Source organism: Miniopterus schreibersii (genome assembly GCF_964146895.1).
Source record: "Miniopterus schreibersii genome assembly, chromosome: 15".
In the NCBI taxonomy this organism is placed as follows: domain Eukaryota; kingdom Metazoa; phylum Chordata; class Mammalia; order Chiroptera; family Miniopteridae; genus Miniopterus; species Miniopterus schreibersii.
The window spans coordinates 31,149,020-31,164,337 of NC_138115.1; the positions used below are offsets into that span (position 1 = coordinate 31,149,020).

A 15,318-nucleotide genomic window follows, 5' to 3' on the forward strand; every position below is an offset into this window, starting at 1 on the left:
TTTTTTAATTAATATCAGCAATAAGAATCAATTAGAATATTAAAACAGTAATACACCACGACCAAAGAAGGTTCATTTTAGGAAAAAAGAGTTTAATATTACTAAAATAGAGATACTCCACTAACTGTGATGAATTTTATTAACATATTTTTCTAAGGGATTAAATGATCAAAAATGGATGTTAAATATAATCAAATGCCTTTTTGGTTATCTATGGAGAGTATGTTTTTCTGAGTTAAACTACTAATACAGTAAGACAAGATACATTACCTTAAACCAATAGCCTTTATCAGACTCAAGGGTAACACTAGGTGTATCGCCATTAAGATCAAGAGATCATTTTTCTTTGCAGATAGTGAATAAAATGTATTTTCTTTCATAAAAACATGAACTTAGTCTTTTCCAGATGTTATAGTGGTTATGAATAAAAAGTTGGTGCTCTATGGGGTTTAAGATGAATTTGTTGGCTAATCCTTTAAAATTATCATACTAAAAGTAGGTTTTTATTACAAAAATAAAGCTATATAAAATCAAATTACAAAATAAAGACTAATGCAAACAAAACATATATGAGACACTGATGACAGAAAATGCCATGCACATATGTAACACAAAGATACGTGAAAGCAAACAACTTTTCACCCAACTAAGAAGTTAATAGTCATTATTGACTTCTCTTACTGTTTTTGTTTCCTTTTTATTGAGGAACTAAAGTTACACACATCAATAAATTCCTACAAGAAGAGTAGGCATTGTTTTTTCTACTTAAATTTTTGTAACTCACAGATTTATTCTAATGTGATAGCTTATTAAGAAATATGATTTATATTACCCATTTACTATAATGTTACTTAGAATCATGAAACTAATGCTATTCAAAAGATAAAAAAACTGTTTGAGGCAACTGCTTTATTTATGGGGTTTCTGCCCCCATAGCAGTCAGTGATAAAGATAAGAAAGAGTCAATGTGCTGTGGTAATAACAGCTGATAAAGATCAGAAAGGCCACGGAAAGGAAAGAAAGGCCACTGAAAGCAAAGCTGGGGCAATAATCAAGTTTTGGATTTGACAGGTGATGTTCAGATTTTTTAATAGGCTGAATAAACTTATATTAACTTACACTAAAACAAACACACTCCTGTTACTTTAACTCCTGCAAATAAAAATGTTGTATCACTCTTCAACTTTCCAGTCCTTATGAATATTGCTTTCCACTTTTTAACAACTTTTTATAACACGATTTTTTTTCATATGGTAACTTTAAAAAATATAAAACTAATACATTGGCTCAGATACTGTACTTAGTATTACCATGAATTGACCCAGTATTACATGAGCACCTATCACTGTACTTGGTTCAATGATACAGCAGTAAATCAGAGAATCAGTCCCTTAAAGACCTACATTTTATTTATTATTTAGTTAACTGAGACATCTGAAACAAACTTCAAAGTCGTAAGAGCTAAGATACTTGTCAGTTATTGTTGGAAAGTTAGTTTTAGACTTGAATACTCTTAACTAGCTTGTATCAATTAGGCATGTATGATAGCGTCAATAGAAAGAGAAACCACAAAAATATTGGCTGCCATCACAATGTCATACTTTTCTCCAAAGAAATTCATATTATTCAGTTCTCTCACACTAGAGAAAATTCAACATTACTTCCTATTTGTAAAGTACAGAAAAAGCTTATGTTTCCTATAAAATAATAGTGGTCAAATTTCTTGAGGTCATAAAACCTTTGTATATTACTTCTAAAATTAAGATCCTCAATCCTTTTAGTGGCTAGTCTATTCAATGGGGCTCATGTAAATCAAAAGAGATCTTATCTACTCAGAGTTGAAAGAAGCTTTTGCTACTAGTCTAGTTCCCATAACATGTAGCTTGAACCTTTATAGTACCCTGGGCAAAGCTGGCTAGTTTTAATAGTTTGGAAACTAACCTTTCCAAAAAGTAATTCTATTCATTCCAGTACTGCAGATATTGACCACTGTTCTTCAGAACTTATTTTCTAGAAATCGGTGGCCAAAATTTATTTTAAAATGGTTGAAGGAACTACGTTGAACTAGGAAAGAGAATTCAAATTGAAAGTCTGATTGACAAAAAATTAAGTTTGTTCTTTAGAATTAATGCATCAGCATACTTTAATTGTATTAAAAACAGAAGTTATATTATGATGATCGGAGCAATCTATCACTTGAGGAAAAAATAAGAACCATTTAAATATACAAGATTTTTAAGGATCCTTAAAGAACTGGGGAGACTCAAATTACCCTAGATATGCCAATTTTCTCTCTAACTTTGCTCAATGAAATTAACTGAAGAAAAAATTTCAAAACAAGTATTCTACAAGGATAACAATTATGCCATCTATTTTAGGAACTCATACAACTGAGCTGCTAAAAGAAAAAAATTAAAACACTCAAATCTTTCAAAATTATAATCAGTTTGCCAATGAAAACCAGAAACGCTACAGAATTCAAAATTAGTTGCACCATTCTAAGAAGTTACCACACTGTAACCTAAAAAATGAAGTTAAGAACAAAAACTAAAGTTATTGGTTCTGTACACACATCATGTTTTATCTCTCTGAGGCCTAGTCTGGAATAATGTACTCACCTATTTGTCAAAATGTGGCACATTCATTTTAATGTGGCACATTCAAAAGAACCAGAGACTAAACTTTTTTCTAATGGTCAACATGTGCTATTCATTGACTACTCAGTGCATTTAAGGTGTAATTTTAAAATCTTCACACACTTCATATCATGTTATCTAATCCTTACAGCAATCTGAGGGCCAGGAATTGCCATCCATTTTACAAAAAGTAAACAAAGCATCTACACCTTGATCTGACCCAGCAAGCTACTGAAAAATGTCACTGCCCTGTCCCAAGGAAAAGATCAAACCCAGTTTTTAAATTTCATTACACACCTAAAAAAGATTACAAAATGCACTAGTGGTATGTTTTCTCTGACAGTCAAATGGACATGAAAATGTGTTGATCACACACAGGCTAGTCTCTGGGTGATAAAGTTGTGAAGGTAACACTATGTTAGGTTATGCAGTAGTACCATAGTGTTACCTTAAGTATTAATTGATAGCAATCAAGAGGGTGGGTAACTGGTTTATTTCCTTTTAGTTGCTATTTTTAATTCTCACCAAACTCCTTGCCAAGCCAGACAAAGAAAACCAGAAATGTCAAAAGAAAAAAAGAACAATAATTACTCTAAATGTAGCATTTGGATTTGAAATATGCACAGATGCTTTTCAGAAGAAAAGGCTGAATGGCATTACTGAGTTGTGTACAACTCAAGATACTGAAAAAGTAATGTTTATAGTAATACTTTATAGAAGCACAGGAATATAAAACCAACAGAAATACTTACTTTCCCCTCCACGAATGTTTTGTTGTGTAGAAACATGCCAAATCCTTATTTTCCCTGATTATGTTCATTTTGTGCTGAAACCTGGAAGATAAAAATATGGGTGAATTTAGTACAGTGTTATCCTTAGAGTTTTTCATGAATTTCCCATACCATACTTCCATAGCCTGCCATAGGGTACTGAGTTTGAGGCACAACTTTTTCTCCTAGACTACTGGTTTTCAAGGAGAGGGAATGGTCTATTCACCTATCACAGCCTTTAGCACACCACATTGTGACTGTCTGCTCTCTTCCACTGCTTTGGGCTTCCTGAGGACAAGTCCTGACCTCTATCAATATCCCAAGTGTAAATAACCCAATAAAAAATGTTAAAGTAAATGAATGTTTAAATCTCACATGTCAAACAATGCTTTGGCACATGACAGGCACCTGAAAACGTCTGCCAAGGGTCAAAGCAATACAAAAGGCTTTTGTTGAGGTGCTAAGTGCCAGCTGTGTTTTTGTCAATTTAAAGGCAACCTATTGTAAATGAGTAAGATTTAACAAATATAACAGTATTCTCATTACAAAAGTAATGCATGTCCACAGTAAGAAATCTAAAATGTTCATAAATTAATAATCTTTCATCCCCACATCCAAAGATAATTATTCTAGCCTCCCTTCTATTTAGGAAAAATAGGTGGCTTTTTTTTTTTAAACAAAACTGAGATTGTCAATTGTTCCGCTTAACCCATTTTCACCATGGAATTAAAGTCAATCTTTCCCCATGGAATTAAATATTCTTTGGGAAAAATGATTTTATGGCTACATGATGTTCCACTGTATGAATATACTAGAATAAGTGCAGAAATTGAGAGTATGTGTTGAAATTGAAACTTTTATAGCAGTTTGGTTAGTGAACTACTCTGGTTAAACAGGATGTAGAGCAGTTTAAGACTGTCAAACTTGTGTGATGAATCACACATGGTATGAGGTTCCAACAAGCCTCATGCAGAAGGACTATGTTATGTGCAATATTTTACAATTAGTTTGTTGACTATAACCCTGAAGTTTATAAAATCCAGAATCCAATTGTTTGATGAAAAAATTTTAATTTAGTTAAGTTTACACAATAAGTTATTTGAACTGGCTACTAATAAGACTGATGATAAAGTTTAAAAATACTACATCATTTGCTTCATACTGAATAAAAATTTAAAATGAATATGCCATTTATTTCTTCTTTTGTGGCTTGGCTAATTTTTCCTATCCTCAATAATTAGAAATGCACTCTAAAAAATATTTTAAGATTCATACCGAAGTGTCAGTAATGCAAACTGAATGGTTGGAACTGTGATTCAATTAAGCTTTCTTTTGTAAGTATCTTTCTTTATACACTGGCCTAATTTTTTTAACCAGCAAATATTTTTTTCATAATTAAAATAAAATCATATTCCTTCAAAAGCACTTTTATAACAATTTTTGAAACAATCACACCATCAAATTCACCCTTTTAAAGTGTATAATTCAGGGATCTCTAATATGTTCAGAGTTCTACAACCACCACAACTATTTTTGGAACATGTTTTATCCCCCAAAAGGAAACCCTGCTTGCAGTCACTCCCCTATTCCGCTTTACTCCCAGCACCTGGCAACCACCAATCTACTTTCTGTCACTACGGGTTTGCTATTTTGGACATATCATATAAATGGAATCATGCAATATGTGGTCTTTGTGACTGGCTTCTTATGCTTAGCACAATATTTTCAAAGTTTATACACGTTATGGCATGGATTAGTTTCCTTCTACTGTATATATATAATACCACCTTTTGTTTATCCACTCATCAGTTGATGAAAATTGGTGTCGCTTCTACTTTTGGCTATTATCAATCACACTGCTCTAAACATTCAGTTTGCATGGACATGTTTTCATTTCTCTTGGGAATATGCCTGAGTAGTAAAACCATTTTACAGACACCTCTGTTTTGAAATTGCTTTCTTCATTCCTCCTACTTTTCTTTGTATTAGCAAGTTAGTGAAGACTTCTGTTACTCTATGTAGAATGCTCTTCCTCGAGATATCTATATGGCTCACATCTTCACCTCAAATCTGTGTTCAAATGTCACCTTTACAATGAGGCCTATCCTAACTATCTTGTTTTAAATTGTAACCATCTTCCTCATTCTACACTCTCTATTCTTGTCTGACTCCTGCTCATTTTTCCTCCCCGGCACCTTTCATTTCATAGTTTAATGTGAAAGTTATGTTAGTCATTCATCTAAACCTACTAGAATATCCAGAGAGGCGTTTTTGTCTGTTAAGCATGCCTATGTTTGTGTATATATAGTATGTGTATATATACTATATATCCCCTGACCCTACAAGAGTGCCTGACACAAAACAGGTGCTCAGTAAGTACTTGAGTGACTGAGTGAAATGGAGCAATCCGATGGGAAATTCTGATGTCCAGTTCAAACCTGATGCTCTAAAGAGGTACTCCTCCCAAATAAGGTGTTGTCAAACTTTCTGGAAAAGCATCAATTCATGCTGAGGAATAATAAGAGAACCACAAGTAACAACAAATTTAGAGAAACTTTATTGTTACCAGAGAGGAAATTTCTCTTAACAGTCAACTGACATCTTTCTCCAAGCATGTATGAAAATAGCTAAATATAGTCCTGCCAGTTGGTGTGTTTTGTTTTTTTCTGGACTGTGTATCTGGGATGGCACAGGCAGCCAACCAAAACTTACTAAACCATCAAACATTATTCCAACTTTCTGAATCATCTGCAGCAAATGATACTGCTGAAATGAAATATAGGATTTCTGAGAACATGCCCATAAAGCGAAAAATATAGGTCTACAGTTATTTCCCTTATATACTATAGCTGAAGACTGGAACAATGGAAGAAAAAGGAGAACAGAAAAGGTGAATGACTGATTCCAAGGAATGGAGTTTGGAATCCTATTTCATAGTTTAAGACATTAGAATGACTGACTCTGTACCAAGGGCCTATCTTGGGAAAACTGACATGGAAGAAAATGTGTTTGAGTAAAGACTGGCTGACATCATTAAGAAACTTTAAAATTAAAATGAAAGTGCCCTGGCTGGTTTTGTTCAGTGGTTAGAGCTTCGGCCCTTGGACCGAAGGGCTGGGGGTTCAATTCCCAGTCAAGGGCATGTACCTGGGTTGCAGGTTCTCCCTGCCCAGGTCGGGGGCGGGCAGGAGGCAACCAATTGATGTGTCTCTCTCACAGCAATGTCTGTCTGTCTCTCCCTCCCTTCCACTCTCTCTCAGGTGAGAATTAACAAAACAAAAATTAAAATGAGAGGAAAATAATAAAGATTTTTAAATGACAGCCACAAAGAACTTAGGGTATGACCCAGAAGGAATAAAGATGCGTAATAAATCCTGAGGGGTCCAGGGGGTGTGGGGTGGGGCATGAGGAGTGGGGAGAGAAGCAAAATAATCTCACAGCAAAGCAAATTTAAGAATTAAAAGATCTAAAGAATGACTTCATAGGTATCACTGATTTGAGGAAATACGTAACTAGAACCGATCTTTTAGGAAAAGAATTAAAACAAGTTTAGGGAAGGAGCATCATCCTGAGCACCCAAAAGGCTGTGGGCTCGATTCCCAAAATGCAGATGACATCATCTGTCCCAATATACCACCCCAGGTATGCAATAGTTTCAGTATTTCTATTACCTCTTTCATTTTCAACATTACTTAAAGGCCCCTGTACATCTTAAGGCTTTTGGGGGGGGATGTTATCATTATTAAATTCCTTGATTATCTCTAAGTCTTCTTTATTAATTTCAATCCTATTCAATGTATACCACCAATGTTTATCACCTAGAATTTCTACCTTTAAAAGTACAGTGTTTTATTGGTTTAATCAGTGCTCATAATTTTTACCTACTCATTCAAAAACAACTACACCAATATGTCAACTTTCTTGAATTGGGTGGAGTACACAAGAAGTCAGTACTTTATTGTTATTTTATTCTTTAAAATTTATATTTCCTAAAACATTTAAAAGGAAAAAAAATATATGATCAAGATAATAGTGATAGGTGAAATTTTTGAAAATTATCTTGTTAACTATAACCTAATACTTAAGCGTCTCTTTATTTCAACTTTATTCCTACAAAAGACTACTATTTTGTAAGTCAATCTTACTTACTACTTTTTAAAAATCCCACTTAGACATTTGTAATCTTAATTATGAGAAATGTTTCTTTACATGAAACCAACCTAATATTTTAAAATTATAATGTATGTTTGAAGCCTACAAGTTAACTATGGTTTAAGAAACTTTGGGAAAAAAGAACTTCACCCCATAAATATAAATTAACCTCCATTCAATATCTTCTCTGTACATATTTCTTTAACAAACTCTAAAGGTGTTTCTAAAAGTGCTGCTCATAGGCAAAAACTCTTAACCAACCATAATTCCAATTAATACTGATAAAAATCTTCACAATTTTTATTATCAAGTAGCTCAAGTATCGAGCAGGTGATACCAATAATCACTTATTGGCACATTCTATAAATAAACTGTCCAACTAAAAAAATGTAAAAATTGTTGGATGAGACCTTGGTAGCAGCCATATCACCATTTGCCATCCTGGCGGTTGTTGAGATGCTATTCAAATTAGCAAGAATTTATCTGTTCAAACTAATCACTTAAATATCATCTCCTTCACTTCTGCAAGTGTCCCACTTCAAATTCTCAAAGACCTACCCATCTTTTTCGTGAGAATAACTCAAGACTGCATGCCAATTTTAACTGAATCATATTGAAAGCATCTCCAATTTTTGCCTCTAAGCCGCCTTCTGTTGTTTTCATTCTATACCCTAATATTACAACGCCAACAGAACTTTTCTGCAACTTCTCAGTTTGTTCTTTTGAAAGAACTGTATAAGGGTTAAAAAGTGAAATGGAGGGCAATGCAGCATTTTGGCTAGATTCACCTTTTTCAATGAATTCCCTTGCTTAGTGCTTTCAAACACCATTTAATGTTCTCACATTATCTAATTTATGACTGGCGGTAAAACTGACAATCCATTTAAGATCATTTATGGATAAAATGAAAATGATCTTGTAGAAGATATGACTTGGACACAAAACTGCAGGACTTGAGAGTCTACTGAGCAGATGCCTATATTATATTGACACTAAGAACAGAAAGAAGATTAACACCACAGGCACCCAGGCAGATTACAGCTGGGCTTAAGCAAAATAATTCGCACACAGAATAAAATTAAGCGTATGTGCATGGTTTATGTTAGTTAAGTAAAAACGTGAACAGAACACTCATTTAGCCAAGAATGAATGAGTGTACAGTACTCAAAAAATAATACATTAGTGAATGAAGAAACTGGCATTAATAAAGGTTATATGCTTTAAACCTATATTTTGCATGACCGACTGGGACTGACACAAATACAAAAACTTCCTGAGAGCAGACAGGATACTCATTTTCCCACTTTGAGTCCACAGACGAAAAAATAAACTCTTTCATCATTAACTTTGCTCTCATGTAATGAATTAGAAACAAGAGTTTGTCTTGAAATCCCTCAAAAACTAAGATGGATGGAAAGATGGAAAGGTGCCCCACTTATAGTAAGTATAGTAAAATGTTAACATGAAAATTTTGGAGGTGAGTATATGGGTACTTAATGTAAAGTTGTTTCAACTTGGCTGTAGGTGAAAACTTTTATGTTGGGGAAAATTGTCCTTGCCTTTATTTTCTGACCTAAGTCTCCTAGAACAGAAATAGTTTTTCTGTTACACTGTAAAACTGCATCTGAAAATGTGGTATATATTCACATGATAGGAACTAATTTATGAACTTAATACTTCCTCATGCAAGCATATCTTATTGAAAATGCAGGGGGAAGAAGAACTATTGCTAAGGCAAAGGCTAATCCTTTAAGTGATTAATTCTGTGTAATAACTAAGGAGAGAATCCCTTATCACTGGCTTCTTAAAGACCTACTTTTATTTGTAACTAGATACAAAATCTGAGTGAATTATATCACCAGATTAGTTCAGTTTCAAAAAAAAAGGTAAAAAATATAAATGGTTAACAGAACATTAATTTTTACCCAGATTAAAAAGCTACAACTAGGCTGTCTTAGAATGTGCTATGTATGGGAGAAAACTGTTACAAACTTTAACCTGTTTTTAATTTTTAGCTTCATGTTTTAATATGTAACTCAAGTACAAGCACAAGCATTTCCCTCTAAATAAACAACAAATCAGCCCTTGCCAGCTTGGCTCAGTGGTTAGAGAGTTGGCCCTCGGACTAACGTGTCCCGGGTTCAATTCCAGCAAAGGGCACATACCTCGGATACAGGCTTGATCCCTGGCCCTGATTAGGGCGCATGCAGGAGGCAATCAATCGATGTGTCTCTCTCACATCGATCTTTCTCTCTTTCTCTTTCTCCCTCTCTCTATTTCTCTCTCCCTTCTACTCTCTCTGAAAAGCAATGGAAAAAATATCCTCAGGTGAGGATTAAAAAATAAATTAATTCATTAAATAAGCATCAATTAGTATGTGTAATGTATACAATAACCTATGTTAAAAAGCTATAAAACAGATCACAAGGTAAGATTTTAGTACATTTCATCTTAGCTCTCTTGCTGAAGAATCCCTTAACTCCAGAGATAATGTTGTTGAGAAAGCCAGTGTGATATCAAATTTAAGCTAACAATTTTATCTCCAAATAATTACTCAGAAGTTATAACACTGAAATGTTTACATTGTCTGTCACATCAAAATACTTTTTAGAAATACTTCCACCACTGTAGTAGGGTAGGGCAAAATTATCTAAGATCCCCTCATTCCTTCTCTAAAAATCCATTCCTTTCCAAATAGGAACTAAATTCATGAAATTAAAGGGCAAGATAAATTCAAAAGCAACCCCTATATCTGAAGGAACACTTTTAGTAGTATCTTAATGGGGAGAGGGGCAAGCATATATACCATAGCAGCTAATTTTTGTTGGTCTACTCAAAATAAACAAATACTGAAAAAGATACCAGTTTCTTCATATTTTAATCATATATATACTGATTTCATCTGCGGGAGTAATTCTTATTTCTCACAAAACAGACATGAATCTGGTTGAAAAAATAAATAACTAACATTGTTTCCAAGGTGCCTGATTACAACTCTTCCCTTTCCAGAACTAAAAATGCCTTGAAATAGTCACCTAAAAACCCTTCACAATGTGTCCAGTTAAGCAGGTCTGTGAAATCAATGCTATTGATCATTTACATATGTGTTTGTACATATTCCTGAAACTTTTTAGACCTAATTTCTGTTTCATTTTATTTTTGAAGCTAACTTGACTTATGCAAGAACAAATTGTATTAGCTCAATAAACTCATCAGCTCATGAACAGCCACTTAATAATCTTGCTCTATTATTGTAAATAGACCCTATTGGGTAAAGGAGATTTTCAATGGTCATATTTTAACTTGTAGCTGTTTTTCTATCTCTATAGTAAATGCACAGTGGGGAACAAAATTCCCTAAGCAAACAACAAAAATAACTTAAAATTTTACACTAATCATCCTAATATCCAAATATTGTTCTTTATATTTAGTAAAAGACAAACAGTTTAAATTGCTACAATTTTCCTTTCACCCAACACAAAGTAGCAACATATAGGTTTCTAATTTGGCTAGGAAATAGTCCTATCATTATTCCTAACTCCACCACAGTGCTTCACAGTATACAGAACACTCACAAATCTATCAGTTAACTAAAAAAAAAGGAAAATTCCCCTTTTAAAATTAAACCCAGAGCTCTAAGGTTTGGGTAGGGAAATGGTTTATCTATTCTAAGATTTGATAAATATCCAGAATACATTCTGTATCTTGACTAGAAGTTTGAGGAAGAGAGAAACCCCACACGCTAAATGACTAAGGAATACGAGTCTGAAATCCATGTATAAGAATTTAAATTTTAATAAAATTACTATAGAATTTATCAGAAAAAGTCTCCTACATTCCTAACCTTATCAATCCTTCTATTATGTTCTGACAACTCTACCTGACAAAATCAGAACATCAAAACAATTATTTTAGATTGCTTCAGGGGTTTTGTGAACGCTGCTTAGGGAGTGTGATCTACTTCTAACAACTTAGAGTGCTGAAACTACAAAATCCCCCTGATTTTAAACTATTTTAGAGATCGCTCTTTCCGTAAGTAGTCCATAAAAGAGTAAGTAAAACTCAAACAGGTAGCCGGTTCAATAAAGTTAAGAGCATCTTTAAAGAACTACTAGCAAAATAACGTTTATCTTTACCGAACGAACCCCACTTAAATGTACCTTTGCACAGGTAACTGTTTTAAATTAGGAAAAATGATCACAACCATGTTGGCTTAAGTTACTTGGGATAAAGATAGGCCCTAAATCTGTGATTCTCAAAGGAGTTCCTGTGATTAAAATTCATAATTAAGAACTATGATTGGCATGTGCTGAATAGTGCTGGTGCAGAAAAATGTGTTGAAAAACAGATTAAAATTCTGAATTAAAGTAATGGTTGAGGCCCCATAAGAAACACTATTATTAGAAACACTACTAGTATTTAGTGGACGGGGCTAGATACCCCTCAATGTAAAAGACAATCCCACAGACTGAAGAACTGTCCTCAATTAACTTTCAAATATCCAAGTGGTCATTCATGTAGGTAAAAAACCTATTTAAAATTAACTAATCCACAAAGTATGTTTTCCAGTTTAATATGCACATAATTTTCCAGGAATGTACCTATGTAAATTAAGAGATTATACTTTGCATTCTCTTGGCTTTTGTTTGAGTGTATCTATATTCTGTCTGCATTTTTGAAAGGTATTTTTGCTGTGTTTTTCTTTCAGTACTTTGAAGTTACCATTTGTCTCTTTGTTTGCATGGTTTCTCTGCTGTAACTTTTACCTTTGTTCCTCTGTGTGTAATGTTTCTCTTTTCTCTGGCTACCTTCAAGATTTTCTTTGTCCTTTGTTTAAATCTATTTAAATATAGTATATCTAGGTGTGTTTTGCTTACATTTTAGGGGCCAGGTATTTATTCTGCTTGGTGTTCTCTAAGTTTCTTGGACCTGTGGTTTGATGGCTGACATTAATTTTGGAAAATTCTGTATTACTTCCTCACATATTTCAATATTTCTTCTCTATTATGCTCTGGGATTCCAATTATGGATATATTAAAATGTTTACTATTATCCCGAAGCTCTTGGATTTTCTGGTTTTTTTAAAACTTTGTGTGTGTGTGTGTGTGTGTTTCAGTTGGTTAATTTCTCCTCACATCTAAAAGTTCATTGATTCCTTGGTTGTTCAAATCTACTGATGAGCCCAAAGGTTTCCTGCATCTCTTCACTGTGTAATGAAACTTCTAGCATTTCCTTTTGGTTATTTCTTATAGTTTCCATCTCTCAACTAAAATGACCCACCTGATCTTTAATACTTTCCACTTTTCTGTTCATACCTTTAACATATTAATTACAGTCATTTTCAATTCCCTTATCAGATAACAGCATTTATGTTAATCGAAGTATAGTTCTGATAATTGTTCTTTCTCTTAGGAATTTGCCTGTTGCATGCCTTGTAATTTTTTGTCGAAAGCTGGAAATGTACAGGACAGCAGAAACTAAGGTAAATAATTTTTGTAACTAGAAATGGGCACCTTTTCTTTGCTAGGTCTTTAGTGCAGGGTGTAAATCTGTTTAGGAGTTGGACTGGGATTACGATTGGCTGTTATGATACCCTCAGTGTATCACAAGCTTCAAATACCTGCATGACAGCTTGTGGCTCCCATGGCGGATGGTTTACTAAAGCAAGCTCTGATTCTTTGTGCTATGCCTCTTGGCGTAATCCTGTTCTGCTCCTAGTAGCATTCTGCAGTTACTTGTTATTCAAAGCTTCTTATCTCAGTGGCAGGGGATTGGGGGTACAGTCTCCGTTGTTCTATGATTAACATTCAGTCTTATGCATACTCTAAGTACCTGGATCTCAGAGGTGTGACCCCCTGGCTGCAGTCTGGGGCTCAGGGCCTCTTCCCCAGGAGAATATTCTTTCCCTCTTCTTTTGTCTTCCCCCAACTCAATGAATGTGCACTAACAGGGCCAGCAGAGAAGCCCTTCCCCTAACAGATTAAGGCTTTTGTTCCATAGAAGAGACAGAGGGGAAGAATCAAAGCCATTTTGCCCCTCTTGAAAGCTTTGCTGCTGTTCCCCTCCTCTATGTCAGCACCACAACAGATACTCTCCAGGGCGGTTTCCAATCTTTTCTAGGAGTACCTAGTGAGGTCTGTGGATAGAGAGATTGAAAGAAGGTACACTGAGCCTTCATCACTTTGTCAGCTATTCTAGATGAAATCTTGCCAGTGAACAGTTGTGTCTAAAGGTGAATGTGAATTCATGTCTACTCTTTTTCTCCTTAATTTTAGGCCAGTGGTTTTTTCCTGTGGCCTCAGCTCTTCAATAGATTTCAAAAAACAAGTCATGAATTTGAAGTCTGTGCAGTTCTTTTTTGTTTTAACAGTGGCAGCAAAGCTTCCTCTTGTCTCAGAGCCAAAGGCAGTGGTGATATTATTCCTAAACTATTTCAGGGTAGTAAAAGAGGTGTTACAAATTACTTGGAATAAAAAGGAGGTTTTTGTGGGGTTTGATCCAGTTGAGAAGCCCTGACTTAAAGGATCTCTTTCAAAACAACTCCTCTGTAATTAGTTCTAAATATTACAGTCAACATTTAGGCCTAAACTATTAGTAGCAACCAAATTTTTGCTGCAGTTTATCTGCATAGCCTTGCTTGTACTGGCATAACCTGGATATACTGCAGGCTTGGTTCCAGACCAACGCAATTAAGCAAGTATCACAATGAAGTGAGTAGTAATCTTGCTGGTGAAGAATCCTGCCTTCTATTTGTTAAAAAAACCCGCGACGTCTATGAAGTGCAATATAGAGAAGCGCGGTAAAACAAGGTATGTATGAACCTAACTAATTTTAAGTACCTCAATCAGGGAAGCAGGTGAAGGTTATGTGTAATGAGAGCCTCAAATTCACCCATGTAAACAGAACTGGTTGAGGAATGGAGCCCAATTACTTAAAGCAGATCCTTTTTATTTGTACAATTTAGTATCTATTGAGAACCAGACTACACTATCAACCTTTTTACAAATTTAATGAAGGCAGTATTGTTAGTCACCTAGGCAACCAGCCTCTATTTATTTGTGGATAACATTAAATTCTTACATAACTCATGCTTTCCACAATTCCACAACTTTTTCACCAATGACGTGAACAAATTTTTGGGACTATTTACTTACTACTGACACTTAAGAAAAAGGAATATCCATTGCCTTCCACTGGAATACAAATGGCGATACTTTCCATATACTGGACTATAAAGATTCTTTACATTTCTCTTAATAACTTTCTGACTCCTCTTTTCCTCCCTTAATATGTGCTACTTCCTATTTCCAAACTAGGAATATAATGCAATATTATCTAAACAAGGTCTTAATGTCCCATTGTGACATTAACAGCAAAACACAAGTTTGAGACATAGCCTCTAAAACATTGCTTCACAGTACATTTAAAATGTTAACAAGGTTTTCTGTTATATGATAAATTAAGTCGAACAATAAAGCACTTTCCAGAAACCAAATATTAGTGAAATCAAGTCTTTTTAGGATGCCACATTTATGACAAGTAATTTTCTAAATTTCCTTCTTTTTTTTCAGGCAAGTCCTGTTTCATATTCCATAGACTTACAGGATACTGGTAATATCCTGCAAAACCTGACCACTGTGAGCAATTTCCTCAAACTCTGCAGACAGTACTTTCAAACCTGAAAATCTATCAGAGCCATAAAGTAAGAAAGAAAATACTCAGTAAGCAAGACAATCACTGGGGCAGGTCCTGAAGAAATA

General features: G+C 34.4%; 1 protein-coding gene across 2 annotated transcripts in view; it reads right to left on the reverse strand.

The window, feature by feature from the left end:
* The window catches only part of DNAJC13 (DnaJ heat shock protein family (Hsp40) member C13), a 95,525-nt gene that overhangs the window by 78,867 nt on the left and 1,340 nt on the right, over nucleotides 1-15,318 (reverse strand). For both annotated transcript variants that reach the window (XM_081159902.1, XM_081159901.1), the window contains exon 2: nucleotides 3,389-3,469. In XM_081159902.1, the coding sequence (XP_081016028.1) occupies nucleotides 3,389-3,456 (68 nt within the window). In that variant the 5' untranslated portion in view covers nucleotides 3,457-3,469. The remainder of the gene's footprint in view (nucleotides 1-3,388; nucleotides 3,470-15,318) is intronic.